Source organism: Erinaceus europaeus, chromosome 1, assembly GCF_950295315.1.
Source record: "Erinaceus europaeus chromosome 1, mEriEur2.1, whole genome shotgun sequence".
Lineage (NCBI taxonomy): Eukaryota > Metazoa > Chordata > Mammalia > Eulipotyphla > Erinaceidae > Erinaceus > Erinaceus europaeus.
This window is the reverse complement of record NC_080162.1, coordinates 124,427,959-124,455,247: the sequence shown is the minus strand read 5'-3', so window position 1 is coordinate 124,455,247 and position 27,289 is coordinate 124,427,959. Positions and strand designations below refer to the sequence as shown.

General features: G+C 37.2%; 1 protein-coding gene across 1 annotated transcript in view; it reads left to right on the top strand.

Annotated features, from left to right (window-relative positions):
- The window catches only part of MAL2 (mal, T cell differentiation protein 2), a 33,870-nt gene extending 17,136 nt beyond the window's left edge, over positions 1 to 16,734 (top strand). The window contains exons 2-4 of the mRNA XM_007526232.3: positions 3,408 to 3,578; positions 12,708 to 12,866; positions 14,372 to 16,734. Of these exons, the coding sequence (XP_007526294.1) occupies positions 3,408 to 3,578; positions 12,708 to 12,866; positions 14,372 to 14,443 (402 nt within the window). The 3' untranslated portion in view covers positions 14,444 to 16,734. The remainder of the gene's footprint in view (positions 1 to 3,407; positions 3,579 to 12,707; positions 12,867 to 14,371) is intronic.
- Positions 16,735 to 27,289: the final 10,555 nt, after the last annotated feature.

The window sequence follows — 27,289 nt, the reverse complement described above, 5'->3', positions numbered from 1 at the left end:
TGACTTGGTGGGTTCCTAAAGTAGTCACAGTCTCATCTTGTTGCAGTCTCAGGTGATCTTTGATATTCCTTGTTCTTTAGAGAAGTTTCTTAACTGGGTTGAGTTGGAGGTCTGGGCAGAGTTGGGTCTCTGGATGCCCTGGTGATTTGGTGGGTTCCAAAAGTAATCCTGTCTTGTTGTGGTCCCAGGTGTTCTCCTTTGATATTCCTAGTTGACTGGGGAGGGGAGAAGAGAGAAACACATCTGCCCCTACTCTATAGCCCCGCACCCCTAAGGAATTTTTTTTATAACAAAACATCATCAAAGTTCTGTTTAAAGATATTTATTTATTTTTACTTGTATGAGAGGAAGAAGGGAAGGGGAGAGAGAAAGAGACAGAGAGAGAGATAAAGAGAGAGATCTTTGGCATATGATGGTGCTGGGAAATGAGCCTGTAAGCCCAAATATTCAAGTTCTGTTCTTTACTACTGAACTATCTCCCTGGCTCGAAACAACTTCTAAAGAAAGACGTGGAAAAGACTGTAATTTAAACAATAATTTGTACACATTCATTCATTTTCCTTCTTTTTTTTTTTTGCCTCTAGGGTTATCGCTGGACTTGGTATCAGCACTATGAATCCACTGCTCTTGGTGGCCTTTTTTTTTTTTTCATTTTATTGGATATGACAGAGAGAAATTGAAAAAGGAGAGGAGGAAGAGAGTAAGAGAGCAAGAGTGACACCCGCAGACCTGCTTCACTGCTTGTATGGGGTGGGAGACTCTAACCCAGGTCTTTGCACTTAGTACTATGTACATTTAACTAGTTATACCACCACCTGGCCCCATTTATTCATTTTATTTTTTTATTTTTTTCTTTTATTTAATAATGAATGATAAGTCTGTTAGATAAGAGGGATACAATTCCACAAAATTCCTACCACCAGAGTTATCCATCCCACCCCCTCTATTGAAAGCATTTCTGTTCTTTATCCCTCTAAGAGTATGGACCCAGGATCATCATAGGGTACAGAAATTGGGAGGTCTGGCTTCTGTAATTGCTTCCCTGCTGGACATGGGCATTGGCAGGTCAATCCATATTCCCAGTCTGTTTCTGTCTTCCCTAGTCTGGAGATATGGTTTCAGGACTCTTTGGTGAGGCTATCTGCCCAGGGAAGTTAGGTTGGCATCATAGTAGCATCCACAGCTTGGTTGCTACAAAGCATTAAGATATAAAACAGAAAGATTGTTCAGTAACCAGGAACCTAAAGGTAAGAATATAGCAGATGAGATTCGGGTTCTCCATTTTGGTATTTCTTTCATTTTCTAACCTGCTTACTCTACTTCAGGGGTATAGGCCTCAGAGCCTAGCCCATCAGCTAAGGATGCATGTGAGACCTATCCCTGCAGGTTATCCTTCCATCTCAGAGCACATACACACACCAGCCAAGACAACAGACATACCGTTGCACCCACACATCTTGTGGATGTGGGTAAAAACTGTAATACCCCCCCCCAAAATCATGTAGATATGTAGGTAGGGTATATGCAAGGGGGATGCTTTCTCCCCACAAATAATAACTTGGCCAGGGATTGTTTTCTCATTAAAGTTAAAAGGAATTGGGATAAAACGAATATAATTAGAGGTGATTATGCCTAGCAAAATAAGTAAAGAGATAAAAGACAGCTACCAGATGGTTTCACTCATATATGGAATCTAGAGAACTAATAAGACATCAACTTGCAAAAGTAAATAAATGTATAAACAAGCAAGCTGTTTCTAATACTTGTGAGAACTGTGGTGGTTATAATAGGGAGTTGGGAGGGTGAGGATACAGCTTTGGTAGTGGGTTGAACTATACAATGTACTCCTACAATCTTATAACCCACTACTAATCACAAATCAAAAAATGGGGGGGAAAAGTACAAACGAAAAGAAATGGAAAGAGCCTTCAGATCTTGGTGCATGATGAAGGAACAGGACCTAGGCTGGGGGTGAGAATGTTCTGTAGACACTGTAACAAAATGAGAAATACCCATGTATTAACAGCTATACTGTAAACCATTAAACCCCTCCCCAATAAAATTTACTTCAGCAGATTTAGCAACATAAAAAACTTGAAGTTATACAACTTCTCTAAAGATACCTACAAGCAAGATGAGAAGCAAGCCCACTACCCTACCCACATGGGTGACAGGATGGAAGCCTACAGGATAGTTTTTCAGATGTCTTATTTAATTTATTGTCATTTCCTTTTTTATATATTTATTTGTTATTTTATTCCCTTTCGTTACCCTGTTGTTTTATTGTTGTAGTTATGATTGATATTGTTGTTGTTGGATAGGACAGAGAGAAATGGAGAGAGGAGGGGAAGACAGAGAGGAGGAGAGAAAGATAGACACCTGCAGACCTGCTTCACCACTTGTGAAGTGACTCTCCTGCAGGTGGGGAGCCGGGGACTCGAACAAGGATCCTTCTGCCGGTCCTTGCTCTTCGTGCCACATGCGCTTAACCCACTGCACTACCGCCCGACTCCCAACACATGAATATCTAAGGAACCTTTTCCCATTCCTAGTACATAAAGTGTTAATAAATGATGCACATTTTTTATATCATGGATAACAGCTATAGTCATTATCCTATATACAGTCACATGTCATTAAATATCAGGGAGATCTGAGAACTTTATTATGGGGCAGTTTTGTCACCACTCAAATGTCACAGACCATAATACACAAACCTAATTGGTATGTAACCTACTATACACCTAATCTATGTGGTGAGCCCATGAATTCTGTTGGGACCATATTATATAGGCAACTTGTCAATGACTGAAATGTCAAATGATGCAGAACTACATAGGTAATAATCTCATATGTATGGCCAGTTCATGAGAGAACTGAAACATTAGATGTGCAAGATAGGAAACTGTGACTGATCTTTGCTAATAAACTCTGAAAAAGTAATGAGAACAGAATCTAGTGTACAGTGGGTTTGAAAAGTGACATCAAGAAGTGGTGGTAGAGATAAAGCACAAATTAAAAAAAAAAAGTTTAAATGACTGACCAAAAAGGAAATACTTACAAAGTTCTGTAATTAAAAAGTCAACAGAATTGAAGAGGTTTTCATTTGTTTGTCTGTTTTAAGATGATAAAAGAATGCTGGGCTTGTTTGTGGGCTGAGGAAGAGACCCCAACATAGTGGCAGATGCAGGGATGTGTATGCAGTTGGACCATATCTGCAGACAGATGCACTGATTTTGCCTCTGAGGGAAAGTTACATATTCATAACAACAAAGCAGAGACGATAGGGTGGGTGACAAGGGTCTGTGCCAAGGACCTGGGGAGAAATATCGGTGGTGGTAAAGGTGACACAAAAATATTAGATTCTGTTATACAAGCCTATAATTGTATTTCTTTCTTCCTTTCAGATTTTTGGGGGCCTCGTCTGGATTTTGGTGGCCTCCTCTAATGTCCCTCTACCTCTCCTGCAAGGATGGGTCATGTTTGTGTCGGTGACAGCATTTGTCTTTTCCCTTCTCTTCCTGGGAGTGTTCCTCTCTGGTATGGTAACACAGATTGATGCCAACTGGAACTTCCTGGTAAGGAATTTTAAAGTCAATTTCAGGACATAAATAAAAAAAAGTGAGGAGCTGATGAATATCTCATTCTGTCCTGAAATGTCTGGTTATTGAATGTCTGTTGACTATAATTTGAAAGAAAAGTGGCATTCTGCAGAGTATGTTATGCTACCATGTGGCTGCCTTGTAGGACATCAGGATCCCAGTTTGTGGAATTCTTATGTTGACAGAGCTGGATAATCTTTCTGTAACTCTTTTGCGAGTCTTTCATGTAAGACTTACTTCATACATCAAATGAATTGCATTACAGTGAATTAGGAAATGGATGCTGTGACATGTATTTTGAAAGTTTCCATTAATTTCTGCTTCCTATTTTTAAGTATATGTATTTTTTTTTTTTTTGACTAGTGAGTCAGTTCTGGTTTATGGCGGTATGGGGGACTGAACCTGGACTTGAAAGTCTCAGGCATGAAAGTCTTTTTGCATAACCACTATGCTATACCCCCACCCTCTGTACATTTTTTTTTAATGCAGGTAGTTCTATTATTGGTGTTCCAAATACTTTCAGAAGGAGATATTTTACATTTTAAATCCTATTATAAATGAGCATTGTCTTAAGAAATGAGCATACAGTTGACTCTCCTTTTAAATGATGACATCGTGAAATAAATCAATTCACTTTGCCTTCTTCCATGCAATATAAGGAGTGGCTTTCATGTTTATAGTTCCTCATTCTCTGGGTCTACGTCAGAATGACCTTTGGAGCGTGAATTCCAGTCCCCAAGGTAGACAGAATTTTAGTTAAGTCTGTAAATAGCTCCCCTTTGGTTTCAGTCACATTGTAATGGCAAGACATTTAAATCAAACTGGCCAACCTCAGTGTATATTTCTTTCACATATAGGCATACCTTATTTTATTATACTGCATTGGTGTTGTTTTTCAGATACTGAGTTTTTTATTGCTGTTTGTTTTGTTTTTTTCTCAGTTTGAAGGGTTGTGGCAGCACTGTGGTCAAGCATCGCCACCATTTTCCAGCAGTTCGGTTGATGGTTAGCATATTTCAGCAGCAAGAAATATTTTAATTAAAGTATTAAAGTATATATGTTGTTTTTTTTAGACAAGCCTATTACATAGTGAAAATACTACAGTAGACTATAATCATACCTTTATATTCACTGAGATACACAGAAAATTGGGTGGCTTATTTTATTGCAAACTATACTTGATTGCTATGTTCTGGAGCTAAACCTCCAGTATTTCAGAGATATGCCAGAAAGCATTTTTATTCACTAGTTTTAGAACAAGTATTATAGGAAAATTTTGTTCTTGTAGTTCTAGAACATAGAGATTTTATTCCAAACATTATAATACAGCTGCCTATTAAACCATTCTATGGACAAAAAACTCGGGTTTATGTCAAACTTAAGTATAGCATACTTCCCTGGGCAGAGGACCTGACCAGAGTGTCCTGGAACCCCACCTCCCCATAGTCCTACCCTACTAGGGAAAGATAGAAACAGGCTAGGAGTATGGATCTATCTGTCAATGCCCATGTGGAGAAGCAGTTACAGTAGCCAGACCTCCCACCTTCTGCACCCCATAAAGATCTTTGGTCCATACTCCCAGAAGGATAAAAATAAGGAAGCTTTCAATGGAGGGAATGGGATACTAAACTCTGGTGGTGGAAGTATGTATGAAATTGTATCTCTCTTATCCCACACTTTTTTCAATTATTAAATCACTAGTATAAATAAATAAATAAATAAATAAATAAATAAATAAATAAAAGTATGGCATAGTGGTTATAATCTTACACATGCTTTGAGATTTGGTTTATTTGGGTTCATAATTGGGTAGCACCAACTTCATATGATGCTCTTAATAGATGATGGAATCAACATATTGTGAAGTTCTCAATTTTGTTAATAATTTATACTGTGATAATCATCCTAATTCCTTAAGCACATGGAGATTTGTAGTAAGAAAATTTGATAATCTCTTCTCATAGACTGCTTATAGACTACATTTCTGCATTTTTTTTTCTTGATTACTTGTTAGTGATGAGAAAGTATTAATCAGTGGTCTCTGCTCAAGTTACAAATACTGAGTTGTCAGAAAAAGTCACGATGTATTTTTCTATGAAAAATTCATCCATCATGACTTTTCTGACAACACAATGGATGACTATATATCTGGCTTTCCCATAGTAATGTACAAATGAATCTCTCAGTCTCTAGTGTTGGTAAGGGTCACTGAGATCTTTTAGTATTTTTTTGTAGACTCAATTATGATATTTCACCTGCATGCAGTGGTATAACCCTACTTGTAATTAAGTGCTATACAATATATAGTTATTACAGTATCCTATCTCTGTCCAAATATATTGGCCACTGATACACTGAACCTGGATCTAGAACCTTCCTGTACCTCCTAATAGTCCAAAAATTGAGCTGAGGTTACCTGAGAATAAAGGTGAAGACAGGTGGACAGTACTCTGAACAGATTAAGAAGATTAGTAGAAGAGCAGCATATGCTGATGGTAAAGTACTAGAGTGAAAATGAAACTTCTGTAGGCTTTTGTTTGGGATTTATCAAAACTCAGCATGTTTATTTGGTATACAATGTCTGAAATGGAAAGGTACTCAGGAGAGAAAAAAGTAGCAAGACATGTGGCAGGAGCCATGAGTCTTTTAAATGTTCACCATCGTTCAGCTTTATGGCACACAGGCCTCAAGAAAAACAGCATTGCTCAGGTCCTGGGAGTGAAGAGATGAGTAAAAGCTAAATTATCAGACACTTGCTTAAGTAACCTCCCATACCCACAGTTCTTTGTGAGTTTACATCCTTGCTATATAGGTTATATATAGGTTGTGACCTCAGCTATATGCTAATTACACATGTAGCCCATAATTCCTTTTGTTTACAGTCAGTATATTCCCAAAAAAGTACCTAGGTTTAGCGTATTTGGTTTATGGAGGATTATCTCTGACCAACATCAGCATTCCCTGGAAGCCTAAAAGAAATACAGATTCTCAGGTTCATATATATATGAAACACTGACAAAAAGGATAAGAGGGGTGCAACCCCACATAGTTCCCACCACCAGAACTCCGTATCCCATCCCCTCCCTTGATAGCTTTCCTATTCTTTAACCCTCTGGGTGTATGGACCCAAGGTCATTGTGGGATGCAGAAGGTTGAAAGTCTGGCTTCTGTAATTTGCTTCCCCACTGAACATGGGTGTTGACAGGTTGATCCATACTCCCAGACTGCCTCTCTCTTTCCCTAGTGGAGCTTTGGAAGCTACTCTCTTCTCAGATCCAGCTTTCTGGTCCTTTTACCAGCCATGACATCATCTCTCCAGACAATAACTAGGATCCACCTGCATATCAGATTTCAGGCTTGGGGGGGGGGGAATAGTATAGCCACAGACCCTTTGGAATATAACTAAAATATGCCTACTAGCTATCTACAGAATGGAGCCCCACTCCCCCAACTCTTCATCTGCACCACTCCAGCCTTTAGGTTCATGATTAGTCAACAACTTGTTTGGCTTTATATGTTAACTCTCTTTTCAGCCACCAGGTTCCAGATGCTAGCATGATGCCAACCACAATTCCCTGGACAGATGACCCCACCAATGTGTCCTGGAGCTCTGAGTCCCCAGATTCTCAGGTTCTAAATAGCCCTTCAGAGTCTGTAACTCTGTGACAGAGACCCAGTAGTCTGTGTCTCTGATGCTAACTAATAATTGAGAACTGTCATCTTTGAATAAATGATTATCCAAAACAGAGAAACTTTTCGAAAGAGCTTCTTATACTTGTCCCATACAATGTAAGATTTAAGTTTCTAAATACCAAAATATGAGTGAATATTTTGCATCCAAAAAGGTGGCCACATATTCACACAGTGTGGTCTCCATGCTATGCCTTCAGCCATTCAGTTTATTGTGCCACTGGACTAGTGGCTTTAAGATGATATACTATATAATACAACTCATGGTTACGGGCCCATTTCTAGTTCTCCTTTCCTGAAAAGTTGGAACCTTGGTGGTTGGATGCTGGATAGGGGTGGTAGATAAGACTGAATGAAGGAAAAGCAAATTCATGCTCAGAGTAAGTATTTTCATAAGAAACTACTGTTACCTAGTTTAGAAGCTCTTTTAATGAATGTTATACCAAATAAGGATAGTACCTTATAAAGGCTTCTCAGAGTTGGGCTTTATTGCTGGCAGGCTCAGCATTCCAGAGTCCATAGCTAGATCAGCTTTGTCAATTCAGAGTCTACCATAGGATCTTGATACAACTTCCTCCCCAAGCACATGCTCCTATCTGTAATGTCTGTAATGCCTATAGTAGAATGACTAGGGATAAATGTTGGCTAGCATCAACTGATCAACTGAATTTCTCTCTGTGACATTCCATGGTGAGTGCCTCCAGTGGGCATTGCCTTTTGATTAAAAAAAAAAGGCTTCATATTTCACTGCCAACCCCATAAGTCCGTCTCCCCCATTCCCTACCATCCTTGTCTCTGGACTCTTAATCTTTTTATTCTGCCAGAGTCCTAACCAAACTGCCAGACTATTCATCACTGACTTGTGGAGTTTCTATTAATCTGACCTTGGGCTATCTTTTATCCCAAACAAAATGTGTGACATTCTATACCACTTAGAGCTCCAAACATTAGAAAATATTTACATTACAGGCCAGAGTGATAACTCACGGGGCAGGAACATGCATTGTGATTTGTAGCCCAGGTTCCATCCTCAATACCACATGGAAGTAATGTGGCACCAGGGTAAGCTCTGGTGATGTGGTGTCTCAGTCTCTCTCGTTCTTTCTTTCTTTCTTTCTTCCTTTCTTTCTTCCTTTCCTTCTTCCTTTCTTTCCTTCTTCCTTTCTTTTTTTTTTCCCTTTTTGCCTCCAGGATTATCACTGGGGCTCAGTGCTGACTGACACTATAAACCCACTGCTCCTTGCGGTCATTTTTTTCCTTTTTTTTTTTAATTGTATTTTGTTCACTAGGACAGAGATATGGGGAGGGGAAAATAGAAAAGGAAAGAGAAAAGTAGACACCTGAAGACCTGCTTCACCACTTGTGAAGCATCTCCACTGCAGGCTCGAACCCAGTTCTTACGCAGATCCTTAGTATTATATGCACTTAACCTGGTGCACCACAGCCTGGCCCCAGTCTCCCCCTCTTTCTCGCTCTGTTTTTCTTCTCTGAATGATAACATGACCTTAGACCAGTGAAACTGTACATGTAGAAAGCCTCAGCTCCTCCTGGGATAGGAGAAGGGAGGGTAGGGGGAGGTAGGGAGGGAGGAACAGAGGAAAGAAAGTAGGGTAGAAAATATTTTCTAACTACAATTTTCAAAGCCAACCACAAATGTGGCTATAATGTACATATAAATTAACTACTGTCTTCTGTCACCTGCAGCCACATATCATGCTACCACATGCAGAGTTTGTGTTCTCTTTACCTTTAGCTGGACATACAAAGAGGCACTCCCCCAAGTGATTGCTAGTGTGAGCTTAGGCAGGAGGGCAGTTCTAGTCTAGTAGGTGACATAGAGGCCTCAGCTGACTTGTACTCTTGCCCTACTCATATTATCTCTGATCTGCCAATCCCATCTACAATGGATGGCTGTTGACCTACCCGATTTTAGAATTAGTGACTTTGATAGAACTCCATTGATAAGGGGCAACTCTAGATGCATGTTTACTTGGTGTACTAAGATCAGATGTTCCTTCTCTACCGATTAGTACTCTAGAAACTGCTTTACAAAGACATGTGACTTCCCACTACAGGTTACACGCATAGCCCCACATCTCCAGGAGCCTACATAATGATTTTCTTATTGGTGTTGCCATAAATACCATATTGCACCTCTTCCTTTTGTACTCTAGGGTGTTTCTGAACCAGAAGGTAATGGGATAGCTTGATAGTACGACCCAATTTATACAGTGCTATGATAACACCTATGAGAAAGATAAGGAGGTCTAAAGAAAAAAAATAATAAAGATAAGATAAAGGAGGGAGATATAAAATAGAAGAGGAGAAAACTTTACCATAATTCAGTTCTAACAATGCTAAAAAGGAGGGAATAGGCAACAGTAGGCAGGAATATAAAGATAGAACAGGAGGTTGAGGCTGGAAGGTGCCCAGTGGTTAAGACTTTCCAGTCACTACAGTTCAATTCTAGTAATTCTAAAAGGAGGGAATGTGCAAAACTAGTCAAGGATAGAACACAAGGATGGAGGTGAGAGGTGCAAGTGGAACAGGTAATGGAAAGAGTCTTTCCAATCAGTGGCATTGTATGTAAAGAGGATCGACCATGGGATATAGAGTAGTTTTTAGAATCAAAAGGATGTCCAAGAGACTGTTGTTCAGATAGATATGAAGAAGTGGCATTAGATGAGTTTGGAGAAGAAGGCAAGTGTCACCTTAGATGAAGAGTTGCAAGCCATGTTATCAAATCTTCCCCTCCCCTTTTAATATAAAATAAACCATTTCTGAGTTCACTCCATTTAATTAGACGAGTGTATAATGTTTTAAACTATGGTTTTCATCGTAGTATTTACTAATTAAATCCCCAGAACAGTCATGTTTAGATACTGACCTTAATTAATATTTGTTGAAAACTACATGTATCTAGATAAGATATAGCCAATAGGTCCCATTTTTCTTAAATCTTTGAAAAAAATTAATCAGTTTATAAATTAAATGTGCTAAAAGAAAGCACTTTTACATTGTGTCTTTGTAATTATCATCCTAGATTAGGTAACTTTATTTTTTATTATTCAAGACATATTAGGAGGCTGGGGAAATAGCATAATGGTTATGCAAAAGATTTTCATGACTGTGATTCTGAAGTCACAGGTTAAATCCCCAGCACCACCATCAGCCAGAGCTGAGCAGTGTTCTGGTCTTGGCCTATAAATAAATAAATAAATAAATAAATAAATAAATAAATAAAATATTTTTAAAGGAGACATAATAGGAACAATTATGATGGACAAAACTGCTTTGAGAAAAAGGAAGCACTATATTCTTTTTTGCAATATTGCTGCAATTTGATAGGGAAGAAAGTAAGCTTTTCAACTTGACTAAGGTTTGGTTTGAGTTCTTCTGAAAGTTAATCTTTGACTTTTTGGAATTTGTTTCAAATAAGGAAAGAAATGCTGGTTTCTAAGAATAAAAAGTGTAGTAAATGGTGATTTATGCTATTATGCTATTTACCCAGCCTCCTAATATGCCTTGAATAATAAAAAATAAAGTTACCTAATCTAGGATGATAATTACAAAGACACAATGTAAAAGTGCTTTCTTTTAGCACATTTAATTTATAAACTGATTAATTCTTTTCAAAGATTTAAGAAAAATGTGACCTATTGGATATATATATAATCTAGATATATGTAGTTTTCAACAAATATTAATTAATTAAGGTCAGTATCTAAACATGACTGTTCTTGGGGATTTAATTAGTAAATAAATACTATAATAAAAACCATAGTTTAAAACATCATACACTTGTTGAAATGGAGTGAACTCAGAAATGGTTTATTTTATGGTAAGAATGAGTATATAAATGAATATATGTAATGTGTATATAAATTTTATAAATGTAAAGTTCCTGGAATCTGGCAGTTGTGATAAAAATAAAGAGAATGTGACAATTATATACTATACAGATCAGAAGATGTGACTTTTAATTGAGTATGCAGCATACATAATAACAGCTGTTTATATGGAAATTTATACACCCTCTGTAGAAGTATATATTACTTATACTTTTAGAATGTAAGACTATATGTCCCTGAGTTCTGTGACCCCATAAGTTTTCCATATATTTCTTTTTCATTTTTATTAGTGATTTGATTATGATTTACCATATTACAAGATAACAAGGTACACTTCTGCTCCACACCTACCACCAAAGTTATATGTTCCCTCCCTCTTGAATAATAAAAATAAACTTAACTAATCTAGGATAAGAATTACAAAGGCACAATGCAAAAATTCCTTCTTTTAGCACACTTAATTTATAAACTGATTCACTTTTCAAAGATTTAAGAAAATGTGACCTACTGGATATATCTAATCTAGATACATGTCATTTTCAACAAATATAAACAATAACCATCATAGTTTTTGCAAAATCTTAGATACAGTTTGGCTACCTTCTTCTCCTCCTCCTCCCCTCCCCCTCCTCTACTCCTTCTTCCTCTCTTTTCTTCCTCCCTCGCTTCTTTCCTTTCTTTCTTTCTTCCTTTCAAGTTCATGTGTTTCAATTCTCTAGCTTTCACATCTAAGTGAAACCATCTAGCAGTAGATTCACCCCCAGTCCCATCCCCTTTTTATCATCTTTTAAAGTTGCAGAGTAATATTCCATTAAGTATGGATCTCATAACTTCTTTATCCATTCATCTGTCTATTAAAAAAGTGACCCTAAAACACCACTTAGCTCCATACACCTAAATTAACTCAAAATAGACCTAAGGCCTGGATATTACGCAAAAACAAACAAACAAACAAAAAAAACCTATAAAACACATAGAGGAAAACACTGATAAAACACTTCAGGACCTTAACATCAAACATGCATTTGAAAAGCAACTCCCACAAGCGAGTGAAACTAAAATAAGATAAAATAAATGTGCTACTTCAAATGAAAAAGCTTCTACATATAAAGAAACTGCATAAAGATAATTAAGCATGCCACATTTTTCCATCTATGGAATAATTATTTAATAGGCAAAATAACTACTAAGAAGTATATTTGCATATCTATATGAAGTATAATGTTATACAATTTAAATGCTATTTTTATTTGAAATTTAATATGGTTTATACAATCAAGTATACTATATAATATTTATTTCTATAGTACACTTTACGTTGAAGTTATAGATTTCATAAAATTCAGCTTATCAGAAGGTTTTCTAGCATGCTGATTACAGTGGAGTTGATATTTATTTGGAGTTTATTAACTTGCCTTAGTTAAGCCAACAAAAAAAGGTAAATGTTGTTATGTTTGTTTGACTATTATAATCTTCTTGAATGTAAGAATCATCTGAAATAAAGAATAGAAGAAAACCTTGATATTTGTCATTGTAACTGTATTTCCTTTCTTTACTCTTTCAGGATTTTGCTTACCATTTTACAGTGTTCCTGTTTTACTTTGGAGCCTTTTTACTAGAAGCAGCAGCCACATCCTTGCACAATCTGCATGTTTGCAATGCAACCTCAGTTGAGCATGAACTCCTGAATGAAAATCAGTATAACATAAATGTAGCAGCAACTGTAAGTGGTTTTTGAATACAGTTTAATCAATATTTCCCCTTCACTCCCAAGATCTCCAAGAAACTCCTCTGTCAAGAAGAGTTTTCTTTAATAATAGACATTAGCATTAAGCCTAAAATAACTGTTAATCTACATGATAACTTTTTGAGCCAAGTACTATTATTATCCAGTGCTGTGGATAATAAAGCTGAGGTACAATGAGGTTGACATTCGTGTATGTTTACAACCAGTTGGGGTAATTGTTGGCTTTGCACAAAAAGAACCTACTTTGTAAAAGGAGTTAATTGTGCTTTTCCTTCTTGTAACTTCAGACATCATAAAGGATATTGGTTCTTCAGTGTTTCATATCTATTTGTAATTTATTTTGATTCAGTCAGTAATTACCATGTGACAAGATTAATTACTAAATTGCTGGTGTTGGGAATAGGGCTTAATAAAGCAGAGTTCCAGTCAAGGAAAATCTAGGCAAGTTGTGCTTCTGCCATTATGATAATTGAGATATAGAATAAATGCATTCCAGAGGAAAATTGCTTGAATTTTTTAATCCTCTGTAATTCATTTGTTCATTGAGGTAACATAAGTCTATAAGACCATCTTTTAAGAGTTCACTTCAGGTGTATGTCATCAGAACCCCCAACACGAAAATATCAATCTCTCTAGTATGAACCCCTGCACCTCCTCCCCTCTGGTAATCTCAGATCCATGGTTAGAATATAAAGTTTTGTTTTGTCTTCAGTTTTTTTTTTTTTTTTCATTTCAGTGGCTAGGACAGAGAGAAATAGCTAGGGGAGGGGAAGACAAAAAGGAAGAGAGAAAGATAGACACCTGCAGACCTGCTTTCACCACTTGTAAAGCTCCCTGCAGGTGGGGAGCCAGGTGGAGGGGGTGCTGCTCAAACTGAGATCCTTGCACAGGTCCTTATGCTTCATACTATATATACTTAACCCAGTGTGTCACTACCTGCTCCACCCCGTCTTCAGTTTTTTTTTTTTTTTAAGATTAGTTTAACTTTGAAAAGTCATTTATATTATGAGTAAGAGAACAGAACATCTCTCAGCTCTGGCTTATCGAACCAAAGGCATCATGCATGCAAGTTCTGTGCTCTGTAGCTAAGCTGACTCCTTGGCCCATGTATTCTTGATTTTTAAATTCATTTGAATTCATCATTTATATTGATACAAATATTTGAATGAATTGTATATTATTATTTTCTGATAGAGAGGCAGAGAGACGGGAGAGTGAGACCACACCACCAAAGCTTCTTTCTTCATTGTGGGGGCAGAACTGGAACATGGCTTGTGCACATGGCAAAGCAGCACACAAGCCAAGTGAGCCATTTCATCAACCCAAATCATATATATATTTTTGATAATTTCTGTTATCAGAGATTCAGATTATCCCCTGAAATGTCTTGATATTAAGTGGTTCATAGCAAGTTAGTGGAATGTGTTCTCTTAAAATTTGTGTTATTAATCTGATGTCAATTTTTGTTTCCTTTTTCTTAGATTTTTGCCTTTGTGACTACAGCTTGTTATGGTTGCAGTTTGGGACTGGCTTTTAGAAGATGGCGACCATAACACTCCTTAGAAACTGTTTATGTTAGTTTCACTTATCTACTTTATATTGTAATCTGATCAGTTTGGATAACATTTTGTCCAAATATAACAACATTACAAAAGTAACTTATTTTGCATAGAGAGGGAGAGAGAATATAAATATGAACTTTGGTTTATTTTACAAATGGAGTTGTAATTGTATTATTATGTTAAACAGAGAAATGGTCTTTTATTTTACATATGTTTTTTAATCATTTTATTGGGGGGGTGGTTAGTAGTTTTCAGTATAGTTTTAGCACAGAAATCTGTTTTTCTCATTTTAAAAGAAAACTTCTCTTAATATCCATAATATACACAGATACTTCTCATGAAAAAAAGGTGTGTTTCTTTGTTTAGTTACTGAGACATCTGAACCTAAATTTCAACAGGTAGCTAAAATTCTTTTTAAAAAGTAAATTTCAAGTAGGCCTTTCACTAAGCTCCTTCAGTATAAAGCTTGAATTGGCACTCTCTTTTTTTTTTTAATAAAGATACACATAGGCTCTGAAGGTCATACAATCTGTGTTACAGCTGTTCAATGCTGCTGTTATGAAAGAAGCCATAGACAAAACATAAATATATGAGGCTATGTCCTAATAAATCTTTATTTACAAAAACAAGCTGCAGCCTAGATTTCTCCTGCATGCTATTGTTTGCTGACTTCTGGCCTAAAACCTTAGTTGTATGTTCATATTTTATTGAACAGATCCTGAAAATTATAAAACTAATTATATATGCCACATAATACTTCATTTGATGCAGTGATCACGATACCTTGGTGTTAATCATCAAATACTTAACTTTGAAGAAACATTTAGTTTTCAGTTATGAAGGGGTGTGTAGTGTAGTGTTTCAAGCTGATTCAAGCAAAACCTTCAGTATAGCAGTTTATGAAGTGAACTTCAGTTGTTTAATCAAAATAGTGGTCTTCTAACAAGTGAGCAAAGCTCCCACTCAGCATCCTCATAATGAGATCCTATAAGACAATCCTCAGAGACTGGCACCTAGCCGTTTCTTATTTTGGGTTTATTTATGTTTTAGAGTATAGGTGTTTGCCCTGTGCATGAACATATTAATATTTATATTTGGATTATTTGAAGCTTTACCAAATAGAGCTGAAGAATCAGCCTTTCACCTCTAATTATCTCACATTTTTTTACTACTTAAAATTAAATGGAATGCTAAATATCAATTAAATGTGTGGATTCTAATATGTTTTGATAATGACATGGCAATTAGGTTGTTTTCCACTGGTGATGGGTACACAAAATTAGATGTAAAACTGTATCTATCACAAAAACTCTCTTTGACCAAATAGCACAGAAACAGTAGTGGTTTAATTTACCTGTAGAGACACTGGTCATTAAAATGTGCCAAAAGGGCTTGAATGGAGAAACCGAGTTAAAGTTAGCTCCCAATACCCACTGCTCTTTGCAAACTGGGTACTTGGATCTTGTCTCCCAGAAGGTTACCTCTGGGAAAAGAGGACTTTCTGATTGCTCTGTACTTTTGACCCTTTGCTTTTTTTGCCATATCTAAGTTGGGCTATTCGATTTCAGGGAACCATAGAGCAATAATGAATTGGAAGCATAATCAGAGCTCTGTGATCAAATGCTACTGATGTAATAACCTCCTAGAAATAACTTTATTAGAGTCTAGTTAGTGATATCATTATGAAGTTAACAAACATGTTTCAGTATGTGACTTAGAGTAATCAGTCTTATAACTTTATATGCTATATTAAAACTCTTCTGTAATATATCCCTCCCTTGTTTTGTTTTATTTTTAGTCCCACACTATACACTTTAACCCGTATTATGAATTGTATATTACAAAGTCATAAATGTGCCATAAGGACATATAGTCTATTCTAGTTGGAACCATTTGACGTGTTAGTCTACTACACTTAATTGTGAGGTTTTATTTTGGTTTTCATGATATAATAGATCTAAGCTTGTTGGCATTAAATTCAGTGATTTGATGAAAATGTTTTGGTGGTACTTTTGTAAATGGATTGTCTCTATAGCATTAAGAACCAAGGCTAAAACTTATCTAACCGTGAAAACTTAGGTTTGTATATTAATCATATTCTAGATTTGTGAACTGAGGGAGAAAGCGCTTGAACAAAAATCATGACATTGAAGAATTTCTTTATGTATTAGATGTAAAGATGAGAAAGTAGTGGTTGGTTTTAAAATTTGGTAACTCCATCATGAAAATAAATTTATTTTGTAAGTGTTCTGACTCCAATAAAATATTCATTTGATAGTCTTTTTTGGTGATTTTGTATGCAGTTCACTTTGACATTCAGTTAGTGGTTTGATAAAATTTGACAGATATGAGAGTTTTGCCTTAAACATTTTTATGCAGGGATGGAAAAATAGCTCACTTGGGTCATGATTGTTTTTCATCTGTGCAATCCAGGTTCTAGCCTGTCTGCCACCACAATGAAGGAAGCTTCAGTGCTATGGTCTTTTTCATTGCCTCCACCTCCATGTATCTGTCTAAAAAGTAGAGATTAAACATTAGACATTCCTATCTTTTTTTAAGTTTGTTAAAAATTTTTTATATTTATTTTCCCTTTTTGTTGCCCTTGTTGTTTTTTATTGTTGTTTAAGTTATTGTTGTTATTGATGCTGCCATTGTTAGATAGGACAGAGAAAAATGGAGATAGGAGGGGAAGAAAGAGGGGGAGAGAAAGATAGACACCTGCTTCACCGTCTGTGAAGCGACTCCCCTGCAGGTGGGGAGCCGGGGGCTTGAACTGGGATCCTTATACCAGTCCTTGCGCTTTGCGCTATGTGCACATAACCTGACTCCCTAGACATTCCTATCTTAAAGATAGTATAATCTCTCAGGAAAGTCTGTGAATCTTTTATTTATTTATATTGGTAAAAGTTAAAGAGATAAATTTTGGAAAAAATTTTTAATTGAAATTTTACTATATTTTAATCAGTAAGTATTTATCTGGTATTCAATATGTACCATTCAATGTTCAAAACATTTTTTTCAAGCTGTCATAATACAACTGTGTAGATTGGAGATTATCCAATTTTTATAGATTTATTTGTTTAAGTGAAATTGGAGAGGCCATAGCACTGTGCATTTCTGGCATATTTGGTGCTAGAGACTAAACTTGGAGCCTGAGGCCTACAAGTCCTATGCTTTACTACTGATATATTTTCCCCCAGCCCACTGTTTCTTTTATAAACATTTAAAAGCACAATAACCTAAAATACCTAGATCACATGCTTAACAAATGGGAAAATGCTCTGGTTTTAATGCCCAGGTTTCTAAAATGCTATATATCCCTCAGTCCTACCACATTTTACATATTTATGTATCCCCAAAATGTGGTTTTGTTACTACCCAAAAAAAGGTCTTAGCAGAATTTAGTGACATAAGTGTTTATGGTGGAAGTAATTTATTACAACATTTTTTCATGACTAATAACTCATAAATTTAAATAATTAGGGCCAAGTCTACTGGCTGAGTGGCAGGATAGAGCATATCAGATAGTTGTAGTCTGTGGAGGTACCTGGAGTGTTTAGTTAGCAAATTATTACTTTAGTCCGTTTGTTTTGGTAAGCACCCTTGGATTTCAGCCCACCCCATTTTCTGACATTGAATCAGCCATGTCCTGAGCAAGCTCATCTTCCTGACCATCCACAGAACTCATATCAGAAATATTCTCAAACCTGATATATACCACTCTCTCTATGGAAGCCAAAATCTGGATTTCTAAGCCACATCATAAAGGTTCTATCCTTAACATCATGTTTCAAGTTTATTAATGAACCAGAATCTAAGATGACAACTTCTTCTATGAGTATGAAAGAACAGAGCATGGCAACTTCTTTTATGAGTGTGAAAGACCAGAGCACCATCCATCAGCCTTGGAGCGGGGGATAAAACCCAGAGCCTCATACTTGCAAGGAAAAGTACTCTACCCATTGAGCAATTCTTCTGGCTACAACATAATGTACTGAAGGGGTACCTCTAGAGTTTAGAAGTCAACATTCTTTATACATATCATATATCAATATATATATAATATATATAATTTTATATTTTCCTCTGTGTTTAAAGGTTCAATTTTTTATCGCATGGATAGTGTGCTACTTTGCCATGTGCATGACCCAGATTCAAACCTGGCCCCCAGCATGTTGAGGGAAGCTTCAGTGCTGTGGTTCCTCTCTCTCTCTGCCTCTCTATTTCCTTTTTTTATTTCATTGGGGGAAATTAATGGCTTACAGTCAATAGTAAATTACAGTAGTTGGTACATGTGAAACATTTATGTTTTCCACTCTAACCCCCCAGACTATCTATATAAAAAATAGGTTCAGCCTTTCAGAGCCCATTGCTTCTATTTTGTATTAGACTGTATTTACATGACATTGAGGTAATGTCGTTGGGGTAAAAGGCACTTAGCTATGAAGTGTACAGAGGAACTTTATTATGCTCTAACTTTATTGAGTCCCCTGTTATATATAGATCCTGAAACAAGCCAGACTCAGATGAGCTCTAATCATTCACAACAGACAGCAGTTGCACAGTTCTACTGATCAAATGATACTTAAGTCCAATGTTAGCACAGGTTTTCTCTCTAGAATGTCATCACTCTGGGTTGATATCTGTGATGCATTTTTTTCTATCTCAGTGTTTTCTTCTTTTGATCACTTGATAATTTTCTTTTTATTGAGATTAGATTTACTAGATCATCAAGTTAGCTCACCTGGAAAAGTGATTGCTTTACCAGGTTCTAGACTGGCCCCCACAGCACTGGGAGAAACTTAGGTACTATGTACCTTCCTTCCTCTATGTCTTTCTTTCTATCTGAGAAAGCTAGCCTGAGCAGTGAATCCCTAGTGTGACCAAAAAGAAAAAGGAAAAATATATATCATTAGTCTTCTTCTTCTATACAACGCTAAAATCAATGACTGTTATTATCGTTATTATAATTGGCTGTTCTTCCACTCAGCCAGGAGAGGGCAGCCTGACCACACTTAAGAGACTTGAAAGGCATCTATTTAAGGTTGATGCCTCCAGAAAGACTTTCCATTTTGATACAGTCTAGGTCCTCTTCTTTAGGGTAATGTAAAAAACCAAAAGTTGTAAATATGTTTGAGGCATGTTATTCTACGTTAGAAGTGATAATGATGCCTTTATAAAATATTAGCCAAAATTTGTTAATTGAAAGTACACATGGCAGTATTAAAAATGCTGGGTTTTCACTGAGAAGGGAAAGAGTACTGAAGCCTAAAAAAGGAGGAGGAGGAGAAAGAGAGAAAAGAGAGAGAGGAACAAAGGAAGGAAGGAAGGAAGGCCAGTGCCTTTCAAGTCCCTGTGACACTAAATCCCAATTGAAAGTTTTATCTTCAATACCTTTTGACCTAATTGTGGCAAATACTCTCTAGGTTCCATTTACTTGGCTATTGCTCCTACTGAGGTTGTGCACCACTCCTTCAGCCTTTCCTTAAAATCAGAATGATAATTGAGTCACAACACGCACTAATCTCATGCATGCCCTGCAGCAATATAAAGATTAAATTGTAACTGTAATTTTATATTCACCTCCTGGATGCAAGTGACCAGCTTGATTGAATGGTACTGTAGAAGGAACACAGACTTTGGAGGCAGGTAAATCTTGTTTCATATTTTGGTTCAGTTGTGAGAGTTGGGACCTGTTTCATAATTTCTAGGTCAGTTTTTTTTCTCCAGTCAGAGATGAGCAATATTCTGTTTTTACTAAGCAGTAAAAATTAACGTAGAAGCTGCTGTTGCTGTCATTTCTGCCACTATTCTTTTGACCAAACTAGCCAAGTAATAATCAGTTACTTGCCTACAAGTGGTAGCAGAACCTTTACTTTGCTCTGAAAGTACAGATGGTGTAAGAAATTGTGTTTTCCTGTCTAGCAACCACATTCCTATAATAAAGGGAAACATCCCAATTTTGTTTTTACTCACCTCTCTCCTAAACAGCATATTTCTCAAATTTCCACTTTATATAAAATCACTTTTTTATGAGATACTCTGAAAGCACAAGGATTCTTTATTTAAGAATATCTAACTGGCTTCCAAGAGAACTGAGATGACTTTAACAAGGCAGAACTAAGGAAATTATAAATAGATTATGTAAGTAAATAATCGTAGAGTGCTTTGTCGGGAAGAACTAATATATGACATGCCTAAAACGTCTTTCTTTTGTATGCCTTCTTTCTTTTCAAGAATACCAATATCACAAGTAATAAGAAACACTAGTGAAAGCTGTTCTCACTACTTGTAGCTGTCTTTGAGTGCTTATAATAGCTATAGAAAGAACCTAAGGTATATTGTTATATGGAAAACTGGGAAATGTTATGCATGTACAAACTATTGTATTTACTGTTGAATGTAAAACATTAATACTCCAATAAAGAAATTAAAAAAGAAGAAGAACCTAAAGGCCGATGAAATAGTTCACGTGGGTAGTGCATTCCTTTGCCATGTCTTCAACCTAGGATTCAGACCTCCATCACATAGATAAAAGCTTTGCTGCTGTAGTCCTCTCTCTCTCTCTCTCTCTCTCTCTCTCCCTTTCTCCTCTCCTCTCCTCTCTTCTCCTCTCCTCTCCTCTCCTCTCCTCTCCTCTCCTTTCTTCTCCTCTCCTCTCCTTTCTTCTCCTCTCTCTCTCTCTCCCTAAAATGAATTCATTCTAAACAAAGAGCCTAAAGAAACTGTGTTTCAGAAAATAGTACAAATGTGATCAGTGTATTTCTTATATGCTTTGCATATTGCACTAAGTTTTGTAAGTATAAATTGAACTTAGCAATCAAGCTCTCAGCAGGGAGTGGGGAGTGGAGGGAGATAAAATAATGGTTATGCAAAGAGACTCTCATACCTGAGGCTTCAATGTTTCAAGTTCAATCCCCTGCTGCACCACCATAAGCCAGAGCTGAGCAGTGCTCTGGTTGAAAGAAAGAAAGACAGAAAGAAAGAAAGAAGGAGAAAGCTATAAATACAAACAAAACACTTTAATACTCATAATTTGTTATTTACAGTAGTTTTCTATGAATAAATTATTATTGGCATACTACCAAGGTACAAACTGATGTTAATGAATAATAATATCATTAGCTTTAAATGGACCTCACAAGACAGATCACACAAAACCCTTCATCCAGTAGTCTAGTACTTTTGCAACACTGTATGATCTTTATAGCACAGTTTCAGACAGTGTAAATAAAGATTCATTTATAAATAAGAAACACTTCTGAGGGATCAATGAAAATACCATCTCTGTTCTCAGTAAGTGTGTTAGTGGCAGGTGTAACAAATAGCCTTCTACCTCAGCATATTACAAAGCCCAGTGAGTTTACAGTACACAATCCCTGTAAGTTAAAAACAGCAAACTTCTTTTTTAATCTTCAAAATAAAAGCAACTTATTTTAGAGAGGGGCGGTAGCACAGCGGTTAAGCACATGTGGCACAAAGCGCAAAGAGCAGGTAAAGATCCCAGTTTGAGACCCCGGCTCCCCGCCTGCATGGGAGTCGCTTCACAGGTGGTGAAGCAGGTCTGCAGGTGTCAAAAAATAAAAATAAACAAAATAAAAGCAACTTTGAAAGCTTAATTATTGGACATTACCTTGAAACTCTAGACTCAACCAATTGGGGAAATAGCTCAGCTGGCATAAGGCAGGACTTGTGTGGTGGAGGTTCCTTACTCAATCCCTGGCATCCTATATACTACTAACTGGGGCTCTATATCCCCCTTCTCTCTCTCAGCTAAGTTTCTTTCAATCTCACATAAAATAAACAAAGCAGTGTTTGAAAGGAACATAACATGATGGATATACATGCCATCATGTTATGATAAGAATCAGGATTATTCATTTACAAAGAATAGAGGTATAACTACCTAGTTTTTTAATATTCATGATAGGCATTTGTCTATTGATAGGTCACAGTAAATCCTAAATATTGAAATATTACAGTAGCATACTGCACAGGCACTGAGAATTCATAAGGTGTTCTCAGTAAGAATATCAGAAAGGTCTATGTCTAGCCTTGTGAGAGTTCTCCAGACTGCTCTCCAGAGAGGCTGGACCAATTTACAAGATGCCCTTGAGGTTTAGGTGGGAAAGTGTTCCACCAATGTTTTCCTCTAGGTATTTGATAGTTTCCGGTCTAACATCCAGGTCCTTGATCCATTTGGAGTTGATTTTTGTTTCTGGTGAGATAAGGTGGTTCAATTTCATTCTTCTGCATGTTACAACCCAGATTTCCCAGCACCATTTATTGAAGAGAGCCTCCTTCTTCCATTTAATACTTTGGACCTCCTTATCAAAGATTAGATGTCCATAAGTGTAGGGGTTTAGATCTGGGCTTTCACCTTCCATATGACCCAGTAATCCCTCTCCTGGGGATATACCCCAAGGATTCCATAATGCCCAATCAAAAAGATATGTGTACACTTATGTTCATAGCAGCACGATTCATAATAGCTAAAACCTGGAAGGAACTCAGGTGCCCAACAGCAGATGAGTGGCTGAGGAAGCTGTGGTACATATACACAATGGAATACTATGCAGCTATTAAGAACAATGAACCCACCTTATCTGACCCATCTTGGACAGAGCTAGAAGGAATTATGTTAAGTCAGCTAAGTCAGAAAGATAAAGATGAGTATGGGATGATCCCACTCATCAACAGAAGTTGAGAAAGAAGAACAGAAATGGAAACTAAAAGCATGATCTGATTAAATCAAGAGTAGGGCACCAAAGTAAAAACCCTGTGGTGAGGGGGAGGGTAGACATTAGGCTTCCAGGGGTAGGGGCGGCGGTGGGTGGGTTGGATGGGTCTTTTGGTATTGAGAATGGTGTTTATGTACACTCCTATTAAAGTGTAGTCATATAAACCATTAATTAATATTAGAGGGGAAAATTGATCAAATGTATCTAACTTTTTAAAACACAGACTGAGCCTTTTTAATACATAGGCTGAGTCTTTGATATGTCGACTCTCTCAAAAGCCTAGACCAGGGAGAACAGAAGCAACCGATAGCACAGCTATATACAAGATGCTGGGTATTATAGAGCAAACCCTAACAAAGGGACTTTTCAAAGTTAACCCAATTACCAAATAATGAGATGATAACAATAACTAACCATTGTCTTCTTAAGCCCTAAGACAGCAGGAACCTCACATTTCCACTATAGAACCTATATTTCCCCCAGTCCTGGAACCTTAGGGTGGGGCCCACTTTCCTGCATGCTTCTCTCAATTCAAATCAAATAATATTGCATCTGAGAATCCCAACCTAATCAAGGCAATGAATGCCACCACAACATGCTTCACTTCAGACTGTGTTCAGAGACTTCAGGTGTGGAATGATAACCCTTCAGCTTCATCAGTCAGATGAGACCTTTCCTTTCATAGTATTCTCTAATTCCATTCCATGTGTTCCACTCCCTAATAAAGTCCCCAAACCTAGATATAGACCAGGTCCTCTGAGATAGAGCATATGTTCACACGTGCCCATAAACCAGGGAAAAATATATACCTGAAAGCAGAAGTACACAAGAGTCTGCAGGGAGTAACCCCCCCCACACACAACACTTCATCTACACTATTCCAGCCTTTAGGTCCATGATTGTTCAGCAGTTTGTTTGGCTTTGTATGCTAACTCTCTTTTCAGCCACCAGGTTCCGGATGCCAGCATGATGGTGACCAGACTTCCCTGGACTGACGACCCCACCAATGTGTCCTGGAGCTCCGCTTCCCCAGAGACCCACCCTACTAGGGAAAGAGAGAGGCAGACTGGGAGTATAGACCGACCAGTCAATGCCCATGTTCAGTGGGGAAGGAATTACAGAAGCCAGACCTTCCACCTTCTGCAACCCACAATGACCCTGGATCCATACTCCCAGAGAGATAGAGAATGGGAAAGCTATCAGGGGAGGGGATGGGATATGGAGATCGGGTTGTGGGAATTGCATGGAGTTGTACCCCTCTTATCCTACAGTTTGTTAATGTCTCCTTTCTTAAATTAAAAAAAAAAAAGATCAGAAAGGTGTACTATGTATTTTTTTTTAACCTTGTACCACATTGCTCTCAAGAACTACTTGTATGTCAGAGCAGTATGCTAGCAGCTCCACATACATTGTTTCACTCAATCTTCATGACAACCTTATGAGATATGGATTGCCCTTATTAAGCCAATACAGATAAAGAAGAGAAGACTCATGGAGGACCTGTTTAGATGAGCCAAACCCTTTCACAGGGAGATAATGAGAAAATAAGGGCACCGTGGAGGTCAGAAATAAACAGGCCCTGGATGTTAAGCTCTAGGTTTACTATTTTATTCTGTAAGCATTTGAAAAGCACAGAAACACAAGAGAGTATTTGAATAGGGTTACTTGAGCTGCAATGAATAGAAACAGATGGAAGGAAAGAGTGAAGTATGATGCTATAATGCAGATGCAAAGAGATGATGATCACAGCAATAGAAGTAAGGAGAGGAAAGAAGGAAGGGCTTTTGCAGGGGAGGTAGTAGGAGGGGTATATAAAAGATTTAAAGCCTGGGAGAATTAGGACTTTGGGTGACAATAAAAAAGATATTTATGTTCAATAAATTTGGTAAACCAACATGTGATGTCAAACTATATGCCTTTACTCAAATGTACAGGTCGAAATGTGGAAAAACAAACTGGAAATTCTTTTTAATTTTATTTTAGTTCCACTGATTATTATTTTGCTAGTCATTTATTTATTAACACTAGAGTCATTGCTAGAACTCACTCAGTGACTGCACAATGAATCCACTACTTTTGACACTTTTTTTAAAAATTTATTTGTTTGATGGGACAGAAGTTAACTGGGGGAAGGGAGACAGAGTGGGAGAGTCACATGCAGTACTTTCTTCAATGCTTATGAAAATTCCCCTCTGCAGGTGCGGACCAGGGACTTGAATACCTGCTCTTGTGCTAATATGTGCACTTAACAAGGTATGCCACTGCCTGGGCCCCTAGAGTTTCTTATAACTTGATGTCCTAGTCCTCTAATAGATACTGGTCACTTCCATTAGGAACATCATCATAAGCTCTTTGTGGGCCTTTCCAAAACCTTGCCCTCTCTGTAGAGCAACAATGGTAGAAACTGCCCTACTCTCTGAAGGGAGACTGTGCCAGCCTACTCTGCCACTCAAGGAAGACTGGTCCTGAAATTAGTGCAGCCTAGAATGTTCCCAGCTTTGACCATGAACTGTGAGCTCATACTGACAGGGACTCAGAAGTCACACAGGCTCCTATGATAAATATATAGGCCCTAGGTCAGATCGGTGAGGTTAACAGTTAATGGCATTTATATACTTTCTTCATGTTTGGGAGCTATTCTCTTCCCTAATCCAACTTTCTAGTCCTATTCTAAACTCTGACTGTATCCACCAAGATAATACTTTTAGTCCAACTACATGTTAGATAACAGACTCAAGCAAAAATTATTAAAGTCATAGGCTCCTTGGAACACACCTAAAATAGACTTCTTCCTAGCTTCTTTCCACATGAAGACCTTTAATTTCACTTGCTCTATTTTTACCTTTGAGTTCCTATTTATTAAACAAAATTTCCTGCTTTATATCTTAACTCCTTTCAGCCACCAAATTGCAGACATTACTATGATGCCATCCTGACTTCTCTGAGTAGACGACCTCACCAGTGAGTCCCAAAGTCTCACCTCTCCAGTGCCCTACCCCATGAGGGAAAGATAGAAACAGGCTGGGAGTATGGATCCACCTGCCAATGTCCATGTCCAGTGTAGAATCAATTACAGAAGCCAGAACTCCTACCTTCTGCACCCCATAAAAATTCTAGCCCATACTCCCAGAGGGATAAAGAATAGGGAAGTTTCCAATGGAAGGGATGGGACATGGAACTCTGGTGGTGAGGACTGTATGAAATTATACCCCTGTCATCTCACAATCTTTTTAATCCATATTAAGTAACTAACAAAAATTGTTTTAAAGTTCTTATATCTATTCTTTTGCTGGATTTAAAATACTCCAGGTATTCCATGATTCTGAGCATATGGTAGGCTCCCACTACTTGGGGCCTATGTGATGTGTGATGTGATATGATGTGATTGATGTGACTTATATGATGTAATTTGATTGATGTGATGTGATATGATGTGTTAAAGCTATATGACCACTGAGATATCTGGTTGCCAATGCCTTTACCTACACTAAATGTTATTTGAATCACAAGTTAACAGGACCAATGAGCCAATATTTGACATTTCAGATAAGTAAAGATTGTGTATGGAATATGAATGTGTGTACTTGAATATGTAGGAGTGTGTGTAAATTTGCTCTTTTTTTTCACTCAACAAACTTATTTTGTGGAATATTATGGATCATGGGTTACATATTTTTCTAGTCAACCAGGATATAAATTATTTGACTTTTGTTTTCCAATAAGTCAACAATTCTATAAAATAATAGGGGAATATAGGACCAGTGCACCATGGTGGATGAAGTTATCAGTTAGGTGGTGGGTGAGAAGTACAGACTCCTGTCCTGAGGACATAAGGTACTGTGTATGGACCAGCAAGATATCTCGCTTAGTGCACTTACTTTGTCATGGGCATGACCCTCATTTGAGCCCAGCCCTCTCTGCATTGAGATTCCCTCAGAGCTGTGGTGTCTCAGAGCTTATCTCTGTCTTTATATGTTTCTGTCTTTCTATGTGTATAAGTTGATTTGAAGAAGTAAAGCCCCAGTAGTGACTGAGAAAAATTAAAAGATACTGTACACATGTGACAAGTAACATAAATTATTATTTCCTCCAAAGA